General features: G+C 41.2%; 1 protein-coding gene across 1 annotated transcript in view; it reads right to left on the reverse strand.

Annotated features, from left to right (window-relative positions):
* Positions 1-110: 110 nt before the first annotated feature.
* cip2a (cellular inhibitor of PP2A) overlaps positions 111-22,930 on the reverse strand; it is a 43,349-nt gene continuing 20,529 nt past the window's right edge. Inside the window, exons 16-20 of the mRNA XM_061921352.1 lie at positions 19,616-19,726; positions 19,346-19,542; positions 7,187-7,300; positions 6,976-7,114; positions 111-355 (exon numbers count right to left, since the gene is read on the reverse strand). Coding sequence (XP_061777336.1) covers positions 230-355; positions 6,976-7,114; positions 7,187-7,300; positions 19,346-19,542; positions 19,616-19,726 — 687 coding nt within the window. The 3' untranslated portion in view covers positions 111-229. The remainder of the gene's footprint in view (positions 356-6,975; positions 7,115-7,186; positions 7,301-19,345; positions 19,543-19,615; positions 19,727-22,930) is intronic.

A 22,930-nucleotide genomic window follows, 5' to 3' on the forward strand; every position in this document is an offset into this window, starting at 1 on the left:
TGACTTTTTCACCAAAAACTCTTAATTTCTTACCTAAGGGTTTTTTTTCTCCACTCCTTCATGACCTAAAACAACTTTTATCAACAACAAGCGCAATAATAAACCACCTCTTTGATAAAACGGCACATTTATCAACATTTATTGACCCGAAAAGATACATTTTGATACATTACATAAAAATTATATATTTTTAAATCATCAAAGAACGTTTTTCGTTGTGCTGCGCGTCTCACAGCGAGAGGTTGACGTCACTCTTTATCTTGCCGCTGCTCAGACTGTGGATCATGGCGATCATGCTGGAGTGCTTCTTCAGCTCATCCTCCCTCTGCTGCAGTTTGCCCTCCAGCTGACCATTCTGAGGGGACACAAGGTGGCAAAGTGTGAAAGACAAAACCCAAAGGGCCTTTCTTGTGTCAGACCAATGTGGTCTACAAAGGCGGTGTCAAACTCAAATAAAAAATAAAAAATCTATTCCCATATCAATCAATCAATCAATGTTTACTTATATAGCCCTAAATCACTAGTGTCTCAAAGGGCTGCACAAACCACCACCACATCCTCGGTAGGCCCACATAAGGGCAAGGAAAACTCACACCCAGTGGGACATCGGTGACAATGATGACTTGGAGAGGAGGAAAGAGATGGATGTCGAGCGGGTCTAACATGATACTGTGAAAGTTCAATCCATAATGGATCCAACACAGTCGCAAGAGTCCTGTTCACAGCAGAGCCAGCAGGAAACCATCCCAAGCGGAGGCGGATCAGCAGCGCAGAGATGCCCCCAGCCGAGACACAGGCGAGCAGTACATGGCCACCGGATCGGACCGGACCCCCTCCACAAGGGAGAGTGGGACATAGAAGAAAAAGAAAAGAAACGGCAGATCAACTGGTCTAAAAAGGGAGTCTATTTAAAGGCTAGAGTATACAAATGAGTTTTAAGGTGAGACTTAAATGCTTCTACTGAGGTGGCATCTCGAACTGTTACCGGGAGGGCATTCCAGAGTACTGGAGCCCGAACGGAAAACGCTCTATAGCCCGCAGACTTTTTTTGGGCTTTGGGGATCACTAATAAGCCGGAGTCCTTTGAACGCAGATTTCTTGCCGGGACATATGGGCCAGACTGGTAAAACCATGGCATGATAACTAAAAAATAAATGTTTTTTATTGTTTAAAAATACAGCAAGCACATTCTGAAAATGTTCAAATCATAATGTGCTGTTTTTTTTAGCAATACTTTTTCATAACATGGTCACTGCTGCGTAGTTTCTCTTGTTGTATTCTTATTAGGGACCGATGTCCCTTAGGGACAGAGGACCCTATTGAATTTCTAGCATTTTATTATTCTTCTTTATTATTATTATTATTCCGCCGCCTCTTTGAGCTGTAATTTGACCCCCTTAACATGCTTCAAAACTCACCAAATTTGACACACACATCAGGTCTGGCGAAAATTGCGGTCTAATCAAAAAACAAACCCCAAAACTCTAAATTGCGCTCTAGCGCCCCCTAGGACGAAAACACAGCAAAACTGTCTGTATTCCCACTTCAATACAAAAGTTGGCTAAAAAATGTCGCTTTTTTTTCCAAACATTACCTCCTCTGAGGTAGTTCGTCGTTTCGGCTTCAAATAAGCACAGAAAAGAGATTGAACCCTTCTGATTAAAAGTTAAATAAAGAGTTTAAATTACTACCCGTTTGGATTTTATGAGCCCGCAAAGAAACATTGCGCTGCTGCTGTTGTCACAAAATGGCGGCTTTCTGCTCAGACAAAACTGTAGGACTGTCATACACACATGAAACAAAAACCTCAATATAGGTCTCACTGAGACCTATATGTCATACACTGACCGCCCCCAACTAAAATCAACAGGAAGTTTGTTATTCCCACTTCAATACAACAACTGCATTACATTCACCATGCATTAGAGTCTCAAAATGGCGGCACCAAGGCGTCCTTATAAAATGCCCAAGCCACTTTACAACTGTTATTACTGTGATACTGATGTATACCACATGTGTATACAACTTTTTCTCTGTGTTATAATCCATCCATCCATTTTCTACTGCTTTTCTGGGCTTGGGTCGAGGGGCCAGCAGCCAAAGCGGTCCCGTCCATCGCTGATGGCAGCTTTAATTTTATGTTATATTTTTATTCCCATTGTTGCTTTTTATTTTTATTCTTATTGTTGTATTTTTCTATTTTGTTTCCATTTATACCCCCATTATTTACTTTTTGCTTTTTAAATTGATCTCAACTCTGTACACTGTTGCTGGAATTTAAATTTTCCTGAAGGAATTATTTATCTTTTTTCTTTACACTTACATGTTGCAGTTAATAGTATTCTATCGTCAATTATGCGTATTCATACTTTCTGAATGAATGGTGTTATCATTTTTATCATTCAAATAGTTGCAATTGAGTCTGGCAGAGTTTTAAAATGCTCCCATTTGTGTTCATTTTTTATCTACCACATGGGTGGCCATTACATCGATGGCGAGCTACTGGTCAATGGTTGAGGGCGTGTCAGTCGATCGCCAGCCAGGCATCAAAAAAGAAGGCCTAAAAAATAGCAATCATCAACCTTCACCAAGACGTCACTTGTTTGACATTTATGACACTTGAGGGCCTTATGAGATGACTATGGCTGCTGCCAGCTAATTATTAAGAAAAAATGACCGACAGGAAGGCGAGAAACACTTTATTTCAACGGACTCTCGCGCCGTACCTGCCGTCAAAACTCAGAACAGTTCCTATCTTCACAATAAAAGCCCTGCTTCATCCTGCCTGCACTAACAAAATAAGAGTCTCAGAAAGATAGCGTGCACAACCTAGCAAGCTACAGAGTTTGCCGCCAATGTATTTCTTGTAAAGTGTATAAAAAGGGAGTATGGACTCTGGACAAATAAGACCAAGACCAAGCTCAAAGTTTAGTTGTTGCCTTAGATCTGACAACCAGATGACCCTGAAGGTCCCGCGGGCAAACCTAGTGACAAAGGGAGACCGTGCCCAGAAAATGTGTCCCCATTTCCAACATCTTTGAAAATCAAATTATCCGGATTTTCTCTATCTTCTTGTTATGAGACATTCATCCTCCGCTGTTGCCATTTCTAGGGCTGCAAAGGAGTGGAAAGTTTATGGAAACTTTCTGGAAATTTATCACGGGAAGTTTGGAAATTTTGACCATTTTTTGATTATTCAAAGTTGGACACCGTCCATCTTATTCTGTAAAATGAGATGAGAAGCTTGTAAAACACTAATGCAATGCCCCACACAGATATAAATAGTCAGCTAAACAATTGAAGTAGTCTTTAAAAATATGTAACTGATTGACAAATGAATAAAAACAGGCTAGATGAATAAATGAACACTCAATCAGCATGCTAAATCAACCTTTAAGCTACCTTCTTGTATGACAACAGAATGGCTAGCAGAACAGAAGGCAAAGTTTAGATTTAGTATTTGCTAATTGAACTTTCAAGATCACAAAAAAGGTAAATTCGGATCACTAACGTTAGCATAAATGAATGGGATTTAACAGTGAAAATTAGCATCACGGCTAATGGAGAAATATTTTCGGTGGTGGTACATAACCCTAGCTAGCTACAGATATTGGCCCCGAAATCATTTAACAAGTACAGGAACAGCTAGATGGATTGAGTGGAAGTCAGCTGGAGTAGTCTAAAGTCATACAGTAACAAGCAAATACACCTCTATTAAACTTAAATACCGTACATCAAATATATTTACACCAGTAGTATCATCAAAACTTCTTTCCTGACAATTTAAATCAATTTTCAAGTAAATTCATTTTTTTATTGTAAAGAATAATAAATCAATTTTAATTTAATTCTTCATTTTAGCTTCTGTTTTTTTGACAAAGAATATTTGTGAAATATTTCTTCAAACGTATTATGATTAAAATTCAAAACAATTCTGGCAAATGTAAAAAATCTGTAGAATTTAAATTTAAATCTTATTTCAAAGTCTTTTGAATTTCTTTTAAAAATTTTGTTCTGGAAAATCTAGAAGAAATAATGATTTGTCTTTGTTAGAAATATAGCTTGGTCCAATTTGTTATATATTCTAACAAAGTGCAGATTGGATTTTAACCTATTTAAAATATGTCATCAAAATTCAAAAATTATCTTAATCAGGAAAAATTACTAATGATGTTCCATGAATTCTTTTTTAAATTTTTTCAAAACGATTCGAATTAGCTACTTTTTTCTTCTTTTTTTTCGTTTGAATTTTGAATTTTTAAGAGTCGAAATTGAAGATAAACTATTTTTTAAAATTTAATTTTAATTTTTTCTCCTTTTTTAAACAGTTCAATAAAGTTTTTTTCATCATTTATTCTCTGCAAAAAAACCTTCTGTAGAAAGAAATAAAATGTACGACGGAATGACATTTATCTGTTTCTATATATATTTATTGTGATAAATCATTAAGATGATCAGTGTTACCACAAAGATAAATATCATTAATTATTAACAATAACATAGAGTTAAAGGTAAATTGAGCAAATGATGTCTGGCAATTTATTTAATTATGTATCAAACTGGTAGCCCTTCGCATTAATCAGTAACCAAGAAGTAGCTCTGGCTTTCAAAAAGGTTGCTGACCCCTGATCTAGCATTTTGCATTCAATGTTTATTCCCATTCATTTCCCATTAATTCCTATGGAAAGTTTCCAACTTTGAGTATTCCCGGAATTTTGCAACTCTAGCCATTTCTAATATAAAGTAGTGTAAAGTTCTTACTTATATCTGTCAGTAAACTCGCCATGAAAGCGCTAAAGCACACCGGTGTAGTGAGTTTACATTATTCACCCAAGAAACTTTAGTTAATAGAGTTCCGGACGGGCGTTTTTTTTTCTGGTGTTGTTGTTTCTGGATGAGGAGATGCTGTTCCGTTATTGATTGAAGTAAAGTCTGAATGTCATTAAAACAGTTAGTTCCATCTTTTGACACTCCCGTCCTTGCACGCTACACCGCTACAACAAAGATGACGGGGAGAAGACGCTACCGAAGGTGAGCCACGTAAATAAGACCGCCCTCTAAACGGCGGATCCTGAAGCGACTGTCAGAAAGCGACTTGAAGATGATCTATAACACATAATCTATGCAACATTTTAACCAAAGAACCACCATTACATGTTATGTAGACCACAAGAAAGTAGTTTACATTTCGAAAAAAAATCATAAAAATATGACCGCTTTAATGCGCCTTATATTAAAAAAAGATACAAAACAGACCATTCATCAGCAGTGCGCCCTATGGTACGGAAAATACAGTAAGTGTATATTACCTTATACCAGGGGTCGGGAACCTTTTAGGCTGAGAGAGCCAAGAATCCAAATATTTTAAAATGTATTTCCGTAAGAGCCATATAATATTTTTTTCAACACTGAACACAACTAAATTTGTGTGCATTTTAAGTAAAACCAACATTTCTAGAGTACAATAGGTCTCTTATTCTTTGCAATAACACTGTTATTCTGAAGCTAACTGTGGGGGCGTGGCCTGCGGGCCTGCAGCAAAGTGGGGTGTTGCCAGGATCGGCCTCGAAATCAGCGACAAGTGCGTAGATGGCCCACCTGGGACTTGTTATCTAATCACCTGTCGCTCTGTTTATAAGCAGCAGCAAGGAGGAGAGACAGGGTTGGGGCTGGAGCCAGAGTTCGAGCGAGAACGAAAGAGAAAAAGACAATTGCTGGAAAGAAACGGAGAGACTTATTGAAAAATAAAACAATATTATAAGCCTGAAACCGGCTCTTATGTCGGTGCTTTGTGGTCTGAAAAACCTCCAGTATGGCAAGTCCCTACACTAACCAATAATAAATAAATAACTTCTTACCATTAACGCAACTTCTTGAACTGGTGCGGTAGAAAACGGACGGATAGATTAAAAATGCATGAGAATGTTTCATATTTTGAACTTTTTTTAAACACTGTGATTACATGTGGAATTATTCATTACTTATCGTGTTACGCAATGTCAGCTCGGATTTATCCGAGAGCCAGATGCAGTCATCAAAAGAGCCACATCTGGCTCGCGAGCCATAGGTTCCCTACCCCTGCCTTATACTGATGACTGCTTTCGGTCCCCTAGAGGGGGGGGGGTTGCCCACATCTGAGGTCCTCTCCAAGGTTTCTCATAGTCAGCATTGTCACTGGCGTCCCACTGGATGTGAATTCTCCCTGCCCACTGGGTGTGAGTTTTCCTTGCCCTTTTGTGGGTTCTTCCGAGGATGTCGTAGTCGTAATGGTTTGTGCAGTCCTTTGAGACATTTGTGATTTGGGGCTATATAAATAAACATTGATTGATTGATTGACTTCATGGATTGGAATCAGACATAATTTGCAGTAGTGCTGATAAGTTCCACAACTTTGAATGTACATCGGGTGGGGTAAATAAGTCCTCCTAGATCAGTGGTTCTTAACTTGGGTTCCATCGAACCCCTCGGGGTTTGGTGAGTCGGCTTCAGGGGTTCAGCAGAGCCTCCGCCGTGGAGATCAAGCCACACCTGACTCATCGTGTAAATAAAAACTTCTCCCTATCGGCGTATTATTGATACCCCCAAACAATATTCCCTATAATTTTCCATCTGATTTGCAGGTGTGTAATTTCTTGTGATTCATGCACGGTTCATTTTGTGCACCCGTAAAAAAAAAATCCTAAACCTTGTCTTGAATTTGAAAAAATTAATTTTTTAAAGTTTCACTAAAGAAGGGTTCAATGAATGCGCATATAAAACAGGTGGGGTTCGGCACCTCCAACAAGGTTAAGAACCACTGTCCTATATAAAGGTCACCTGGACTTGGTCATTTGATAAGTACCCCGCATGTGAGCACCCCTGCCTTACTAGATCCAAAATGAACCAAACTTGGATGTCGGAGCCAAACTGTGATGACGTGGTATTGTCCCCTCCTACTGTAAACTCAAGGTGTGGTTTCTATGACAAAAATGTTACCTTGATGCTGGCGTCCTTCCTTGCCTGCTCCGTCTCGTCGAGTTGCTTCCTCAGAACATCCAACGTCTCCTCCAGCTCCCTCCTCTCCTGCTCCACCTCCCTGGCTTTCTCCCCACTCTCCCGCAGCAGTGACGCAGTCCTGGTGTAAAGAGGCAAGAAGGCCGAGTGAGCCCACCTCGGACGCCAACAATGGAGGCTACATGCCGCATACCTGTCGTACTGGAGCTGCAGCTCTCTGTGGTTCCTCTTCAGCGTCTCCAGTTGTCTGGCAAGACTGCCGTGAGACGCTTGAAGCTCCTTCAGAAGCCGCTCGCTCTCGTTAAATCTGACACAGAAAACAATTTCATGATTACCTTCACTCACGTGTGGAGATTGACGATTAGCATTTAAGTCCCATCTTAAAACTCATTTGTATACTCTAGCCTTTAAATAAACCCCATTTTTAGACCAGTTTTCTCCTCTGAACCCCTCTCCCTTGTGAAGGGGGGAGCACAGGTCCGGTGGTCATTGATGGAGTGCTGGCTGTCCAGAGTCTGGACCCGGGGGGGACCGCTCGCCTGTGCATCGGTTGGGGACATCTCTGCACTGCTGACCCGTCTCCGCTCGGGATGGTCTCCTGCTGGCCCCACTATGGACTGGACTCTCACTATTATGTTGGATCCACTATGGACTGGACTATCACTATCATGTTAGATCCACTATGAACTGGACTCTCACTATTATGTTAGATCCACTATGGACTGGACTCTCACTATTATGTTAGATCCACTATGGACTGGACTCTCACTATTATGTTAGATGCACTATGGACTGGACTCTCACTATTATGTTAGATCCACTATGGACTGGACTCTCACTATTATGTTAGATGCACTATGGACTGGACTCTCACTATTATGTTAGATCGACTATGGACTGGACTTTCACATTATTATGTTAGATCCACTATGGACTGGACTCTCACTATTATCTTAGATCCACTATGGACTGGACTCTCACTATTATGTTAGATCCACTATGGACTGGACTCTCACTATTATATTAGATGCACTATGGACTGGACTCTCACTATTATGTTAGATGCACTATGGACTGGACTCTCACTATTATGTTAGATCCACTATGGACTGGACTTTCACTATTATGTTAGATCCACTATGGACTGGACTCTTACTATTATGTTAGATCCACTATGGACTGGACTTTCACATTATTATGTTAGATCCACTATGGACTGGACTCTTACTATTATGTTAGATCCACTATGGACTGGACTTTCACATTATTATGTTAGATCCACTATGGACTGGACTTTCACATTATTATGTTAGATCCACTATGGACTGGACTTTCACATTATTATGTTAGATCCACTATGGACTGGACTCTCACTATTATCTTGGATCCACTATGGACTGGACTCTCACTATTATGTTAGATCCACTATGGACTGGACTCTCACTATTATGTTAGATCCTCTATGGACTGGACTATCACTATTATGTTAGATCCACTATGGACTGGACTCTCACTATTATGTTAGATCCACTATGGACTGGACTCTCACTATTATGTTAGATCCTCTATGGACTGGTCTTTCAAAATATTAGGCTAGACCCACTCGACGTACATTGCATCCGGTCTCCCCTAGAGAGGGGAAGTGGGGGGGTCAACCACATCGGCGGTCCTCTCCAAGGTTTCTCATTGTCATTCACATTGACATCCCACTGGGTTGGGAGTTTTTCCTTGCCCTTATATGGGCTCTGAACCGAGGGTGTCGTTGTGGCTTGTGCAGCCCTTTGAGACACTTGTGATTTAGGGCTATATAAATAAACATTGATTGATTGATTATAGGGGCCAATACCACATTTTTCAGACTATAGAAGGCTCACCAGATTACAAGTCCCACTGTCGACAAACTTGTCTATTTTCATACATTTCATGTAAGGCAGTCAGATAAGACAAACTTTATTCGACCCTTTCACACATTAAAAGGGAACTGCACTTTTGGGGAATTTTGCATATTGTTCAAAATCATTATGAGAGACAAGATAGAAGGGTATTTTTAGCCTTCTAATTTGTAATAATCGGTTCATTCTAGGTGGCTAGCAACGCAGCTAACGAGAGCAATCCATTCAGCCTCTAAATGACTTTGAAAATGCCTCCAAAAAGCACTAACCAGGGTGTATAATAACCAAGCGTGGTAAGACATCGCCTTGTGGGGGCATGCTACGGCATTAGCCGGAAGATAGCTACTTCATCAGCACCCTAAACACGTTTGAGTTTGTAGTGCACAACACAATGCAATAGGACACCAAAAAAAAAAACATGAAAAATCATACACCATGATCAATATTATAGTGACTCACTCGATGGACAGTTGCTCGTTTGGTCCAGCTGGCCCGGGGACGTTTCCAGTTGATTTTGGGTAAGCACGCCATTTAGCTTGGCTCCATTTACAGCAACGGTCTCAGCTTCCGTCAGCTCCAATGTTTCAACCTCTCTTCGTGCCCGTGTCTATAAGCAGCACTTCATCCTCCGTATATTCAGCTTCAAAAATGTAATGGGAATCCTCCTTTGCCCAAAAATCGTCGTCTTTGTTGTCCGTTACCAAGTCTGCCATGATTACAACACACTCGCGTTTGTTTCCGGAGGTAGGAACACACATCTGTTGCAGGAAGTCGGAAGTGCGCTGCTATGGAAACGAAGTATATTCGCTGAGGAAATAAGTGGTAAATATTGAACATACTACCTTCATTACATATAATGTATATACTGTATATATAGTACAGGCCAAAAGTTTGGACACTCCTTCTCATTCAATGTGTTTTCTTTATTTTCATGACTATTTAGATTGCAGATTGTCACATCAAAACTATGAAAGAACACATGTGGAGTTATGTACTAAACAAAAAAAGGTGAAATAACTGAAAACATGTTTTATAATCTAAGTTCTTCAAAATAGCAACTCTATGCTCTGATTACCGCTTTGCACACTCCTGGCATTCTCTCGATGAGCTTCAAGAGGTACTCACTTAAAATGGTTTTCTAACAGTCTTGAACCTCATCGAGAGAATGCCAAGAGTGAGCAAAAAAAGTAATTAAAGCAAAAGGTGGCTATTTTAAAGATACAAGAACCTAAAACATGTGTTCAGTTATTTCACTTTCTTTTGTTAAGTACATACTAACGCCACATGTACTCATTCATGGTTTTGATGCCTTCAGTGACAATCTACAATGTAAATAGTCATGAAAGTAGAGAAAACGCATTGAATGAAAAGGTGTGTCCAAATTTCTGGCCTGTACTGTACATACTTGCAGCATGTACTGTATATAAAACGTCGACGGAGGGTTTAGAAGTTGTATACTAGGGCTGTGAAGACTCCAATAGTGACTCCAATTAGCTGCATCTTGCAAGCCTCCTTAGGCTCCTAAAAAAAAAAAAGATGTGTGTTCTGGTCTCTCATAAAGAATGTGAACGACCCCCCCCCCCAAAAAAAGGTGCAGTTCCCTTTAAACATTCTCAATTGTTTCACATAAAATACATAACAATACACTCACTTTTTTCAGTTTATCCCTCTTCCGCAAATCCATCAAAATCTTCATCTTCAGTGTCCGAGTTTAACAGTTGGGCGATATCGGCATCGAGCATGCCCGCATCCCTCTCGTCATCATCCGAGTCGGTCTCGGTGCTGTCGGCTAGCTGCTCAGCGATTAATCCGGCCCTGGTGAAGGCTCGGACGACACTTGAGACTGACACCTTCGCCCAGGCGTCCACGATCCACTGGCAGATAGTGGCGTAACTCGCCCGCCGTTGCCTCCCGGTCCGGGTGAAGGCGTGCTCGCCGTCTGTCATCCAATGCTCCCACGCAGCTCGTAATTTGACTTTGAACGCCCTGTTGACGCCGATATCCAGCGGTTGGAGTTCTTTGGTGAATCCACCCGGAATGATGACAAGCTCAGAATTGGTTTGCTTCATTTGGGTTTTGACAGTATCGGTGAGGTGCGCGCGCATGGAGTCGCAGATCAACAGAGACGGAGATTTGTGGAAAAAGCCGTCCGGTCTCTTGACGTAAACTTCTGTAAGCCACTCACTCATCTTGTCCTCGTCCATCCAGCCCTTGGTGTTGGCCTTGATGACGACGCCGTCCGGGAACTTCTCTTTCGGTAAAGTCTTCTCCTTGAAAATGACCATTGGCGGTAGTTTCTGGCCATTAGCCTGGCAACCCAGAACTACAGTGAAGGACGACTTCTCGTTCCATGTGGTGCTTACGGATGAAACACTGGTCCCTGGTCTGTCCACGGGGAAGTCAAAAGTGAGGGGGACCTCGTCCATGTTGGTGATGTGCTCAGGCCGGATCTTCTTTTCGGCGATCTTGTTTCGGCAGTAGGCGCGGAAAATGCCGAGCTTTTCTCCGTAATCGTTTGGCAGCTGCGGCGAGTTGGCGGTTGTTGTGCGGATGGAGAGACGACGCCTTTTCATAAAACGGAAGCACCAGGAAGGACCTCCTCCAAAGTCCTTGATGTTCATGTCACGCGCGACGGCTGCCGCCTTGAGTCGGATGGAGAATGTCGAGACGCTGCAGCCTGCCGCTCTCTGTTCAATAACCCACTGTTCAACTTTGTCTTCCAACTGAGGCCATTTCGCTTTGTTCCCACGGAAACTCTGTTTGGTCTGCTTCACTTGGCGCAGGTCATATTCTTGCTTCCTCCAGTTCCGCACCATGGATTCGTTGATGTTGAATTTCCTGGCAGCTGCTCTATTCCCGTGTTCCACCGCGTGACCGATGGCCCTGAGTTTGAAATCGGCTGCGTAAGCAAGTCTTTTCGCAGGTGCCATTTTGGCCTCCTTGCGCGGCGTTACATCGGAAGTTGGAGGTCGGAGGTGGGAATGACGTCACAGCCGAGTTACGTGGCCGGGAATCGAGATGACACATTCACGAAAGCTATTTTTGCGCTTTATAGGAACCACTTACGGGAATATAAGCACTATTTCTACAACCTTCAAACACGGTGGATGAAGAGTAAAAACACGGACGCTATTGCTCGCGACGCACGGCGCGTTAAACGACACCTAATACATATAGTTCACACTACAGTAACGTTATCGTATACGAACGTCCAACATTGTATATGGCTGATTTACTGCGGCATAAACTAATTAGCGGTACTAATGACGGCGTTATAGAGGCAGATATATTTGTTTACATCCAGAGCAAGCCATCTTTGAAAAGAACTCGAGCCGGAAGTCCGACCTCTGGGGGCGTTCCCGTTGAAATTCCAACTTCCGGGTACAAATGGAACGCACCTTTACGCAAACACACCATAATAAAAAAACATTTTTTAAAATAATAATAATAATATATATGTAACCTATTTTTATGGTTTTGGCTCTTTGTGATGTTAAGTTCCTGTTATACAGTATATGCCTTGAGCTCTTATTTTGAAGGTGAAAAGAGCCAAAACCGTAAAAATAGGTTACATTTTTTTTCTTCTTTTTTTTTTTGGAAACGTTTGTTTATAAATCCCAACATTTACAAACAGTTGAGAAATAATAATCAAAGTAAGTAAAAAAATAGTACGAAACACACCATACTATTACCCGTATGTTGACGCACAGTACGTATTACTCCGCGGGTCTCCTGACTACGGAAGCCGTAATGCTTCGAAAACCAGCTTACCTTTTTTGATTGATACTTTTGTTAGTAGATTGCACAGTTCAGTACATATTCCGTACAATTGACCACTAAATGGTAACACTCGAATAGTTTTTTCAACTTTTTTAAGTCGGGGTCCACGTTAATCAATTCATGGTACACCAAAATATTTTGACAGTTTTTTTTCCCCGCAGCGTGTGTAAAGTTCTATATTCTCATTAAAACATTAACGTTTGGGTCTTTTTGTGCTAGTACTTCCTAGCACTATTCATTGAACAACAGGAATGCACACATTTCTAAGCAACCTGCAGTGTAGACCTATGTGTGCATGCCATCTACTGGTCACAATTATCATTACACCATGTACTAAATAAAATTGTTTTTGAGGTAAATAAGACAGAATACAACAACTAAAAGCTGTGCATGACTGGACAGTATGTAACAGACTTGTCCTTGACATCTCAGAAACCAAAAGTATAATATTGGGGACTAAGCAATGGTTATCTTGTAACCCAAAGTTGGATCTGAGGTTCTGTATTTCAACAGGTAAGAAGCGCCAAGCTCCTTGGAGTGATGCTGGACTGCAATCTATCTATCTAAATGGGAAGGGCTGTTGGTATTTCCAGGAAACGTGCTGCTTTTGTTGATCCACCTCTTCAATCAATCAATGTTTATTTGTACAGCCCCAAATCACAAATGTCTCAAAGGACTGCACAAATCATTACGACTACAACATCCTCGGAAGAACCCACAAAAGGGCAAGGAAAACTCACACCCAGTGGGCAGGGAGAATTCACATCCAGTGGGACGCCAGTGACAATGCTGACTATGAGAAACCTTGGAGAGGACCTCAGATGTGGGCAACCCCCCCCGTCTTTGTCAGATTGTCAAGAGTTTAAAAAGAAAAAAAGACCTGAATTTACACGCTGATTGGCAGTGCACCCTATGGTCCGTAAAATACGGTAAATGTTCACATTATTTCACGGGTCCTCACAAGGAAAGCCTACAATGTATTAAATCCATAAACTTCTGTACAATTGTGATTAAGTGGATGGTGAGTTATTGTGATGAGACGTTATTAATGTTATTAGTTAATGAGGTCATTAGAGACAACAACCTTCACGTCATCGGTCTTAGCGAAACCTGGCTTAAACCAGACGACTTTTTTCCGATAAATGAGGCATCTCCTCCTAACTATACGAATGCGCATATTGCCCGTCCCCTTAAAAGGGGAGGGGGGGGGGGGGGGTCGCACTAATATACAATGAAAACTTTAACTTTAGTCCTAACTTAAATAATAAATATAAATCGTTTGAGGTGCTTTCTATGAAGTCTGCCACATCGCTGCCTCTGTGCCTGGCTGTTATCTACCGCCCCCCAGGGCCCTATTCGGAGTTTATAAGGGGGTGGCATAGCTCGGTTGGTAGAGTGGCCGTGCCAGCAACTTGAGGGTTGCAGGTTCGATTCCCGCTTGTGCCATCCTAGTCACTGCCGTTGTGTCCTTGGGCAAGACACTTTACCCACCTGCTCCCAGTGACACCCAAACTGGTTTAAATGTAACTTGGATATTGGGTTTCACTATGTAAAGCGCTTTGAGTCACTTGAGAAAAGCGCTATATAAATATAATTCACTTCACTTCACTTCAATTTTCAGAGTTTGTTGCTGATCTAGTGACGCACGCCGATAATATAATTATAATGAGGGACTTTAATATCCATATGAATACCCCATCGGACCCACCGTGCGTGGCGCTCCAGACTATAATTGATAGCTGTGGTCTTACACAAATAATAAATGAACCGACGCATCGCAGCGGTAATACGATAGGCCTAGTGCTTGTCAAGGGTATCACTGTTTCCAAAGTTATGATACTCCCGTGTACTAAAGTAATGTCCGATCATTACCTTATAAAATTCGAGGTTCAGACTCATGTTCGGCAAGCTAATAATAATAATAACTGCTATAGCAGCCGCAACATTAATGTTGCCGCAACGACAACTCTTGCTGGCCTACTGCCCTCGGTAATGGCACCGTTCCCAAAGTATGTGGCCTCTATTGATAACCTCACTAACAACTTTAACAACGCCCTGCGCGAAACCATTGATAGTATAGCACCGCTGAAGTTAAAAAAGGCTCCAAAAAGGCGTACGCCATGGTTTACTAAAGAAACTAGAGCTCAGAAATTATTATGTAGAAAGCTGGAACGCAAATGGCGCACGACTAAACTTGAGGTGCACCATCAAGCATGGAGTGATGGTTTAATAACTTATAAACGAATGCTTACCTTAGCTAAAACAAATTATTACTCAAATCTCATCCGCCTTAATAAAAACGATCCAAAATTTTTGTTTAGTACGGTAGCATCGCTAACCCAACAAGGGACTCCTTCCAGTAGCTCCACCCATTCGGCAGATGACTTTATGAAGTTCTTTAATAAGAAAATTGAACTTATTAGAAAGGAGATTAAAGACAATGCGTCCCAGCTACAACTGGGTTATAGTAACACAGATACGACTGTATATACGGCGGATACTGCAAATATCCAAAATAGTTTCTCTCGTTTTGATGAAATAACATTAGAAGAATTGTTACAACGTGTAAATGGAATAAAACAAACAAAATGTTTACTTGACCCACTTCCTGGGAAACTTATCAAGGAGCTTTTTGTATTATTAGGTCCATCAGTGCTAAATATTATAAACTTATCACTTTCCTCGGGCACTGTTCCCCTAGCATTCAAAAAAGCGGTTATTCATCCTCTCCTTAAAAGACCTAACCTCGATCATGACCTCATGGTAAACTACCGACTGGTGTCTCACCTTCCCTTTATTTCAAAAATCCTCGAAAAAATTGTTGCAGAGCAGTTAAATGAACACTTAGCGTTTGACAATCTATGTGAAACCTTTCAATCCGGTTTCAGGGCAAATCACTCAACTGAGACAGCCCTCGCAAAAATGACTAATGATCTATTGCTAACGATGGATTCCGATGCTTCATCTATGTTGCTGCTCCTCGATCTTAGCGCTGCTTTCGATACCGTCGATCATAATATTTTATAAGAGCTTATCAAAACACGGATTGGTATGTCAGACTCAGCCCTGTCTTGGTTTAACTCTTATCTTACTGAGAGGGTGCAGTGCGTCTCCCATAACAATGTGACCTCGGACTATGTTAAGGTATCGTGTGGAGTTCGCCAGGGTTCGGTCCTTGGCCCTGTACTCTTCAGCATCTACATGCTGCCGCTGGGTGACGTCATTCGCAAATACGGTATTAGCTTTCACTGTTATGCTGATGACACCCAACTCTACATGCCCCTAAAGCTGAACAACACGCCGGACTGTAGTCAGCTGGAGGCGTGTCTTAATGAAGTTAAACAATGGATGTCCGCTAATTTTTTGCAACTTAACGCCAAAAAAACGGAAATGCTGATTATCGGTCCTGCTAGACACCGACCTCTATTTAATAATACAACATTAACATTTGACAACCAAATAATAAAACAAGGTGATTCGGTAAAAAATCTGGGTATTATCTACGACCCAACTCTCTCCTTTCAGTCACACATTAAAAGCGTTACTAAAACGGCCTTCTTTCATCTCCGTAATATCGCAAAAATTCGCTCCATTCTGTCCACTAAAGACGCTGAGATCATTATCCATGCGTTTGTTACGTCTTGTCTCGATTACTGTAACGTATTATTTTCGGGTCCCCCCATGTCTAGCATTAAAAGATTACAGTTGGTACAAAATGCGGCTGCTAGACTTTTGACAAGAACAAGAAAGTTTGATCACATTACGCCTGTACTGGCTCACCTGCACTGGCTTCCTGTGCACTTAAGATGTGACTTCAAAGTTTTACTACTTGCGTATAAAATACTACACGGTCTAGCTCCATCCTATCTTGCCGATTGTATTGTACCATATGTCCCGGCAAGAAATCTGCGTTCAAAGGACTCTGGCTTATTAGTGATTCCTAAAGCCCAAAAAAAGTCTGCGGGCTATAGAGCGTTTTCCGTTCGGGCTCCAGTACTCTGGAATGCCCTCCCGGTAACAGTTCGAGATGCTACCTCAGTAGAAGCATTTAAGTCTCACCTTAAAACTCATTTGTATACTCTAGCCTTTAAATAGATCTCCTTTTTAGACCAGTTGATCTGCCGCTTATTTTCTTTTTCTCCTCTGTCCCCCCCCTCCCTTGTGGAGGGGATCCGGTCCGATGGCCATGGATGAAGTACTGGATGTCCAGAGTCGGGACCCAGGATGGACCGCTCGTCGGGACCCAGAATGGACCGCTCGCCTGTGTATCGGATGGGGACATCTCAACGCTGCTGATCCGACTCCGCCTGGGATGGTTTCCTGTGGACGGGACTCTGGCTGCTGTCTTGGATCCGCTTTGAACTGAACTCTCGCGGCTGTGTTGGATCTACTATGGATTGAACTTTCACAGTATCATGTTAAACCTGCTCGACATCCATTGCTTTCGGTCCCCTGCGGGTGGGGTGGGGGGGGTTTGCCCACATTTGTGGTCCTCTCCAAGGTTCTCAGTCATCATTGTCACCGACGTCCCTCTGGGTGTGAGTTTTCCGTGCCCTTATGTGGGTTTTTCCGAGGATGTCGTAGTGGTTTGTGCAGACCTTCGAGACATTTGTGATTTAGGGCTATATAAGTAAACATTGATTGATTGATTGATATGCTACTGACGTAGCTATTAAAATGGATTATTTCATAGTTGGTGGTAACTTATAAAAACTGAGAGGGGCTGAACAAAAATAACACCGAAAAGGAAATCATGTACTGCAGATTACAAGCTGGACGTAGTGAAATATGCAGCAGAAAACGACAAGAGGAAGCGGCGCATACCTCTGGAGTTGGCAGAGTTGTTTAGAAGCGACATCGAGGAAGAAGATTTCATGAGATTTATGGATTAGGAGTGACATTTTCGGCCGGTGCGACGTATACTCCGGAGCGATTTATAATCTGAAAAATACGTTATATAGTATTTTTGTTAAGTGCAGTTGTTGATGTTAAATAAAGTGATTATTGGCAAAAACGCTCGTCATTTTTATGTTGAGGCGGCGGGGGTCATGTTGGTAGCTGCATTGCTGAATGTAACTAATAAAGTAACTTCTAATCTAACTTAGTTACTTTTAAAATCAACTAATCAGTAAAGTAACTAGGTTACTTTCAAAAAGGAATAATCAGTAGTCAATCAGATTAGTTTTTAAAGGTAACTGTGGCAACACTGGTTGCTATTGGTCTAACGTTTCCTAAAAAGTTATGTTAAAAAACAACTTACAGCCTTCCATAGATAGATAGATAGATAGATAGATAGATGGATAGTACTTTATTGATTCCTTCAGGAGAGTTCCCTCAGGAAAATTAAAATCAGCCTTGTCCAGCTGTTTACTGACTTATACTTGTATGGATTAGCTTACTTTTACTGCAAATGAAAGTCGGCTACAAGAATCGGTTATCGGCCTCCTTGACTACGAATAATAACTACAAATATAAAGCTGCAAGCAAAATGGACGGGACCGACTTTTGCTGGTGTTTCCTGCTTTTACCCATTCAACATATCTTTACCTTCACATTACCTACCTTCCCTGCATCCTGGGGTCACATTGGTGCTTCTTTCTTTCACCCAGTTAACATATCTCTACCCGCACAGTGCCTACCTTCTCTGAATTATGTGGTCACGCTGGTGCTTCCTGCTTTTAAGCGGCCATCTTGAGACAGCAGCAGCGCAGCAGCATCAGCGTAGCGGTTCTTTGAAGGCTCGTAAAATCAAAACCCCAGCAGTTAGAAAAACTCTTTGCGCAACTTTTAATCAAAAGGGTTCAATGTCTTTCCTGTGCTAGGTTGAAGCCGACACAACAAACGCGCTCAGAGGTGATAATGTTTGAAAAAAGGTGACGGGTTTTTACAAAACTTTTGTTTTGAAGGGGTAATTGCCAACTTCCTGTTGATTTTCACTGAAGGATGTCAATGAATGAAATGTAGGTCTAAGTGAGACCTACATAGAGGTTTTTGTTTCATGTCTCTACGACATTCCTACTGGAAGTTACAGGCAGTTTTGTCTGTGTTTTCTTCCTAGGAGCAGTTTTGTCTGTGTTTTATTTCTAGGGAGCGCTAGAGCGCAATTTTAAGTTGTTTTTTTGTTTTGTTTTTATATCGCTTTCTTCGCCAGTCCTAATGTGTGTGTCCAGTTTGGTGAGTTTTGAAGCATTTTAAGGGGGTCAAATTACAGCTCAAAGAGGCAAAAATTACATTTTTTAGGAAACTTTTGTTTTGATAGGGTGCTTGCCAACTTCCTGTTGATTTTTGCTGAAGGATGTCATTTTATAAAATGTAGGTCTAAGTCTACATCGAGGATTTTGTTTCATGTTTCTACGACATTCCTAACGGAAGTTACAAGCAGTTTTGTCTGTGTTTTTTCCTAGGGGGTGCTAGGGCGCAATTTTGAGTTTTGGGGTTTGTTTTTTTTATCAGATGGCAATTTTCGCCAGTCCTTATGTGTGTGTAAAATTTGGTGAGTTTGAAGCATGTTAAGGGGGTCAAATTACAGCTCAAAAAGCTGTAATTATATAATAATAATAATAATAATAATAATAATAATAATAATAAAACCTTAGAAATACAATAGGGTCCTCTGTCCCAAAGGGACATTCGGTCCCTAAAAAACATATCGGTCAATCTCCACTCAGCTGTGATCTCACTTGTTCAGCAGGGTGTTGTAGCTCCCCTTGAGGGCCTGGTGTTCCTCCGAGTCGTGCTGCAGGCGCGCGTTGTGCTGCAGCAGCTCCTCCGTGTCGGCTTTGGAGCGTTTCGCCTCTTCCAGCTGGGCGCCCAGTTCGGTCTGCAACTCTTCTCGCCGCCGCTCCGCCTCCTTCAGCAAACTGGCCATCTTACGAGCCTGTGTTTAAGACACCCGGGTCAGACATCTCGGAGGAGATAACTAGTTTGTTGAAAAGTAGTCATTTTGTCACCTCGGCCTCGGCTTGAGCTCGCTGGAAGTGATACTGAGCGATGAGGTGGTCAGCCTGGGACACCGCCGCAGCTTTGGCTTCCAGCAGGTCCTGGACAAGGCTCTCTTTGGTCTAAGAGCGAGAACTTTGTGAATACTTTGGTCAAAGATCTCCATCAAGCAGGGTTGGGCAACTGAATGCTTTTGAAAAAAACCCTGATTGCCGCTTTTTGCCAGCCATCCTTTAAGTTCTTAATAGGGATGTAACAATATCAAAATGTCACAGTACGATATTATCACGGAATTAAGGTCATGGTACGATAGTGTGGAATTATCCAAAAATAAATATAAAAAACTTTTTAAAAATGCCAATTCGTAAAATGAAGTGACAGGAATGTTTAGAACAGGGCTCACCAATCTTTCTTAAAGCAAAAGCTACTTCTTGGGTACTGATTAATGCGAAGGGCTGCCAGTTTGATACACACTTAAATAAATTGCCAGAAATAGCCAATTCACCTTTAACTCTATGTTATTATTAATAATTAATGATATTTATCTTTGTGGAAACACTGATCTTCTTAATAATTTCTCACAATAAATATATATTTTGATGACATGTTTTAAATAGGTTAAAATCCAATTTGCACTTTGTTAGCATATATTGCAAATTGGACCAAGCAATATTTCTAACAAAGACAAATCAGTATTTCTTCTAGATTTTCCAGAGCAAAAATTTTAAAAGAAATTCAAAAGACTTTGAAATACGATTTAAATTTGATTTTACAGATTTTCCAGAATATTTTTTTTGAATTTTAATCATAAGTTTGAAGAAATACCTCACAAATATTCTTCGTCGAAAAAACAGAAACTAAAATTAAGAATTAACATTTTTTTAATTTATTATTCTTTACAATTAAAGAAAATACATTTACTTGAACATTGATTTAAATTGTCAGAAAGAAGAGGAAAGAATTTAAAAGGTAATAAGGTATATGTGTTTAAAAATCCTCAAATAATTTCTAAGGTTGTGTTTTTTTCTCTAAAATTGTCTTTCTGAAAGTTATAAGAAGCAAAGTGAAAAAATAAATGCATTTATTCAAACAAGTGAAGACCAAGTCTTTAAAATAAAAGTTTTGTTTTATCTTAGAATTAAAAAGGTCGAGCAAGGTGAGAGCAGCTTGCTAGTAAATAAATAAAATAAAAAAAATAGAGGCAGCTCACTGGTAAGTGCTGCTATTTGAGCTATTTTTAGAACAGGCTAGTGCGCGTTGGTGACTCCTGGTTTAGAATACCCTATTTCCTTGAATAGCCGCTGGGGGCGAATTAATTTAAGACCTCTTCTCACTCCTGCGCTTATTCAAAGCATGCGGTAAAAGTAAGCAGGCGCCAGTAATTTTAAAACCTCTTCTCACCCCTGCGCTAACCAATGGCATGCAGTAAAAAATTGACTGTGATAAATAATAAAAACATAATACAAAATTATTCTGCGTCCGCGGCCCAGTGGTTGGGGACCACTGCTCTACAGCATGTTATCGCACCTACTTTTACACCATGCTGTCTGCGTGCCTGCTGGACGCATGCATTTCGTTGCTTCTTATACGAGATTGCAATGCATACTTGGTCAACAGCCATACCTTCTACAGTGATGTTTGTGATATAAACAACTTCAAAACTCTTACCAATATGCGCCACACTCTGGGTTGTTGCTAGCGGGTGTATGGTGTAGCCAGGAGTCATGGATGCATTGCATTCTGGGTAGGTGTTGTGTTGCGTTTGTGATGTGTTGCAGGGCCGATGTTTTCCAGAAGTGTGTTTGTCATCGTTTAATCTGGGTTCGCGGAGTGTGGCGCGTATTGGTAGGAGTGTTGAAGTTGTTTTATATCACAACCATTAGTGTGATCTGTATGGCTGTGGGGGGCAGGAGGGGGGCGGGGTTGGGGGCGCGTGTATAATATATCCAAGAGTCACGGATGCACGGCATTATGGGTAATCCCTATGCTGCGTTTATAATGTGGCACAGAGCCAATACTCTCCAGAAATGTGTTTGTTATTCTTATTTGGTTAGGGTTCACAGAGTGTGGCGCATATTAGTAAGAGTGTTAAAATTGTTTTATATCACAACCATTAGTGTGATCTGTATGGCTATGGAACAAGACCCCTGGTTTACACAAAATAAAGGCAAAAAAAAAAAAATAAGTCCTCCGCCATTTTGAAAATAACGGTAGGGGAAGAGTCACTCAAGACGCCGCAAATTGGACCCGGCAATAAAAGTAAGCATGCGCTTATTAATTTGGGGAGCCAGTTTTACCCGGCAGTAATTCAAGGTAGTCATATATTACAAGGAAATGCGGTAACTACACTTACAAACATAATTCTCACATTTTAATCATATTTATTACTACAAACATTTGTTTTTAAGTGCAAAGAATTGTACAAGCAAATTTTACTTTTAATAATACAAATACCTCAAAAATTTATGTTTAACATCGCTAGCTTCAAATGTATTTTCCGGGTGATGGTTTATAATAGTAATAATAATAATGGATTAGATGTTATATCGCGCTTTTCTATTATTAGATACTCAAAGCGATCACAGAGAAGTGGGAACCCATCATTCATTCACACCTGGTGATGGTAAGCTACATTTGTAGCCACAGCTGCTGACGGAAGCGAGGCTGCCAGTTTCCACCAACGGCCCCTCCGACCACTACCTATCATTCATTCACCAGTGTGAACGGCACCGGGGGCAAGGGTGAAGTGTCTTGACCAAGGACACATCGGCAGCAATTTGGATGTCAAGAGGCGCAGTACGAACCTGCAACCCTCAAGTTTCTGGCACGGCCGCTCTACCCACTACGCTGTACCGCCCCTTCAAGTAGGTTCTCCTATTTCCCGCCGTGTATGGAGTCTTTGCTCCCGCGGGATGCTTTACCTTTGCGGCGGTGCCTCAATGCCTCGCTCTGTGTCGCCTTGGAAACGCTCGAGATGAAGTACGCAGACCTCTGCAAAAGAGGTGATGTTTTTGCCAGGGTTTGTCTGTCTGTTTGTTAGCAACATAACTCAAAAAGTTATGGATGGACTTTGATGAAATGTTCAGGAAATGTCCATAAAAAAATAATTCCTCTTGTCTACTTCAATCAAACTTCTCCCGCATGCTTCCTCCTTTTCTCTTCTCCACTGCGTTCTACGCCCCCACCTTCTGGTCCCGCGCTGCACAAAGGTTTATAGGAGATGTAGTTTATTTTTTGACCGGCCAAAGCAAAAGCGTCAGAAAAAAACTACACTCACTAAGTTTTGGTTTGATACAGTCATACCAGATTTTGAAACTGCAATGCTG

The sequence above is a fragment of the Nerophis ophidion genome, linkage group LG15 (genome assembly GCF_033978795.1).
Source record: "Nerophis ophidion isolate RoL-2023_Sa linkage group LG15, RoL_Noph_v1.0, whole genome shotgun sequence".
NCBI lineage: Eukaryota > Metazoa > Chordata > Actinopteri > Syngnathiformes > Syngnathidae > Nerophis > Nerophis ophidion.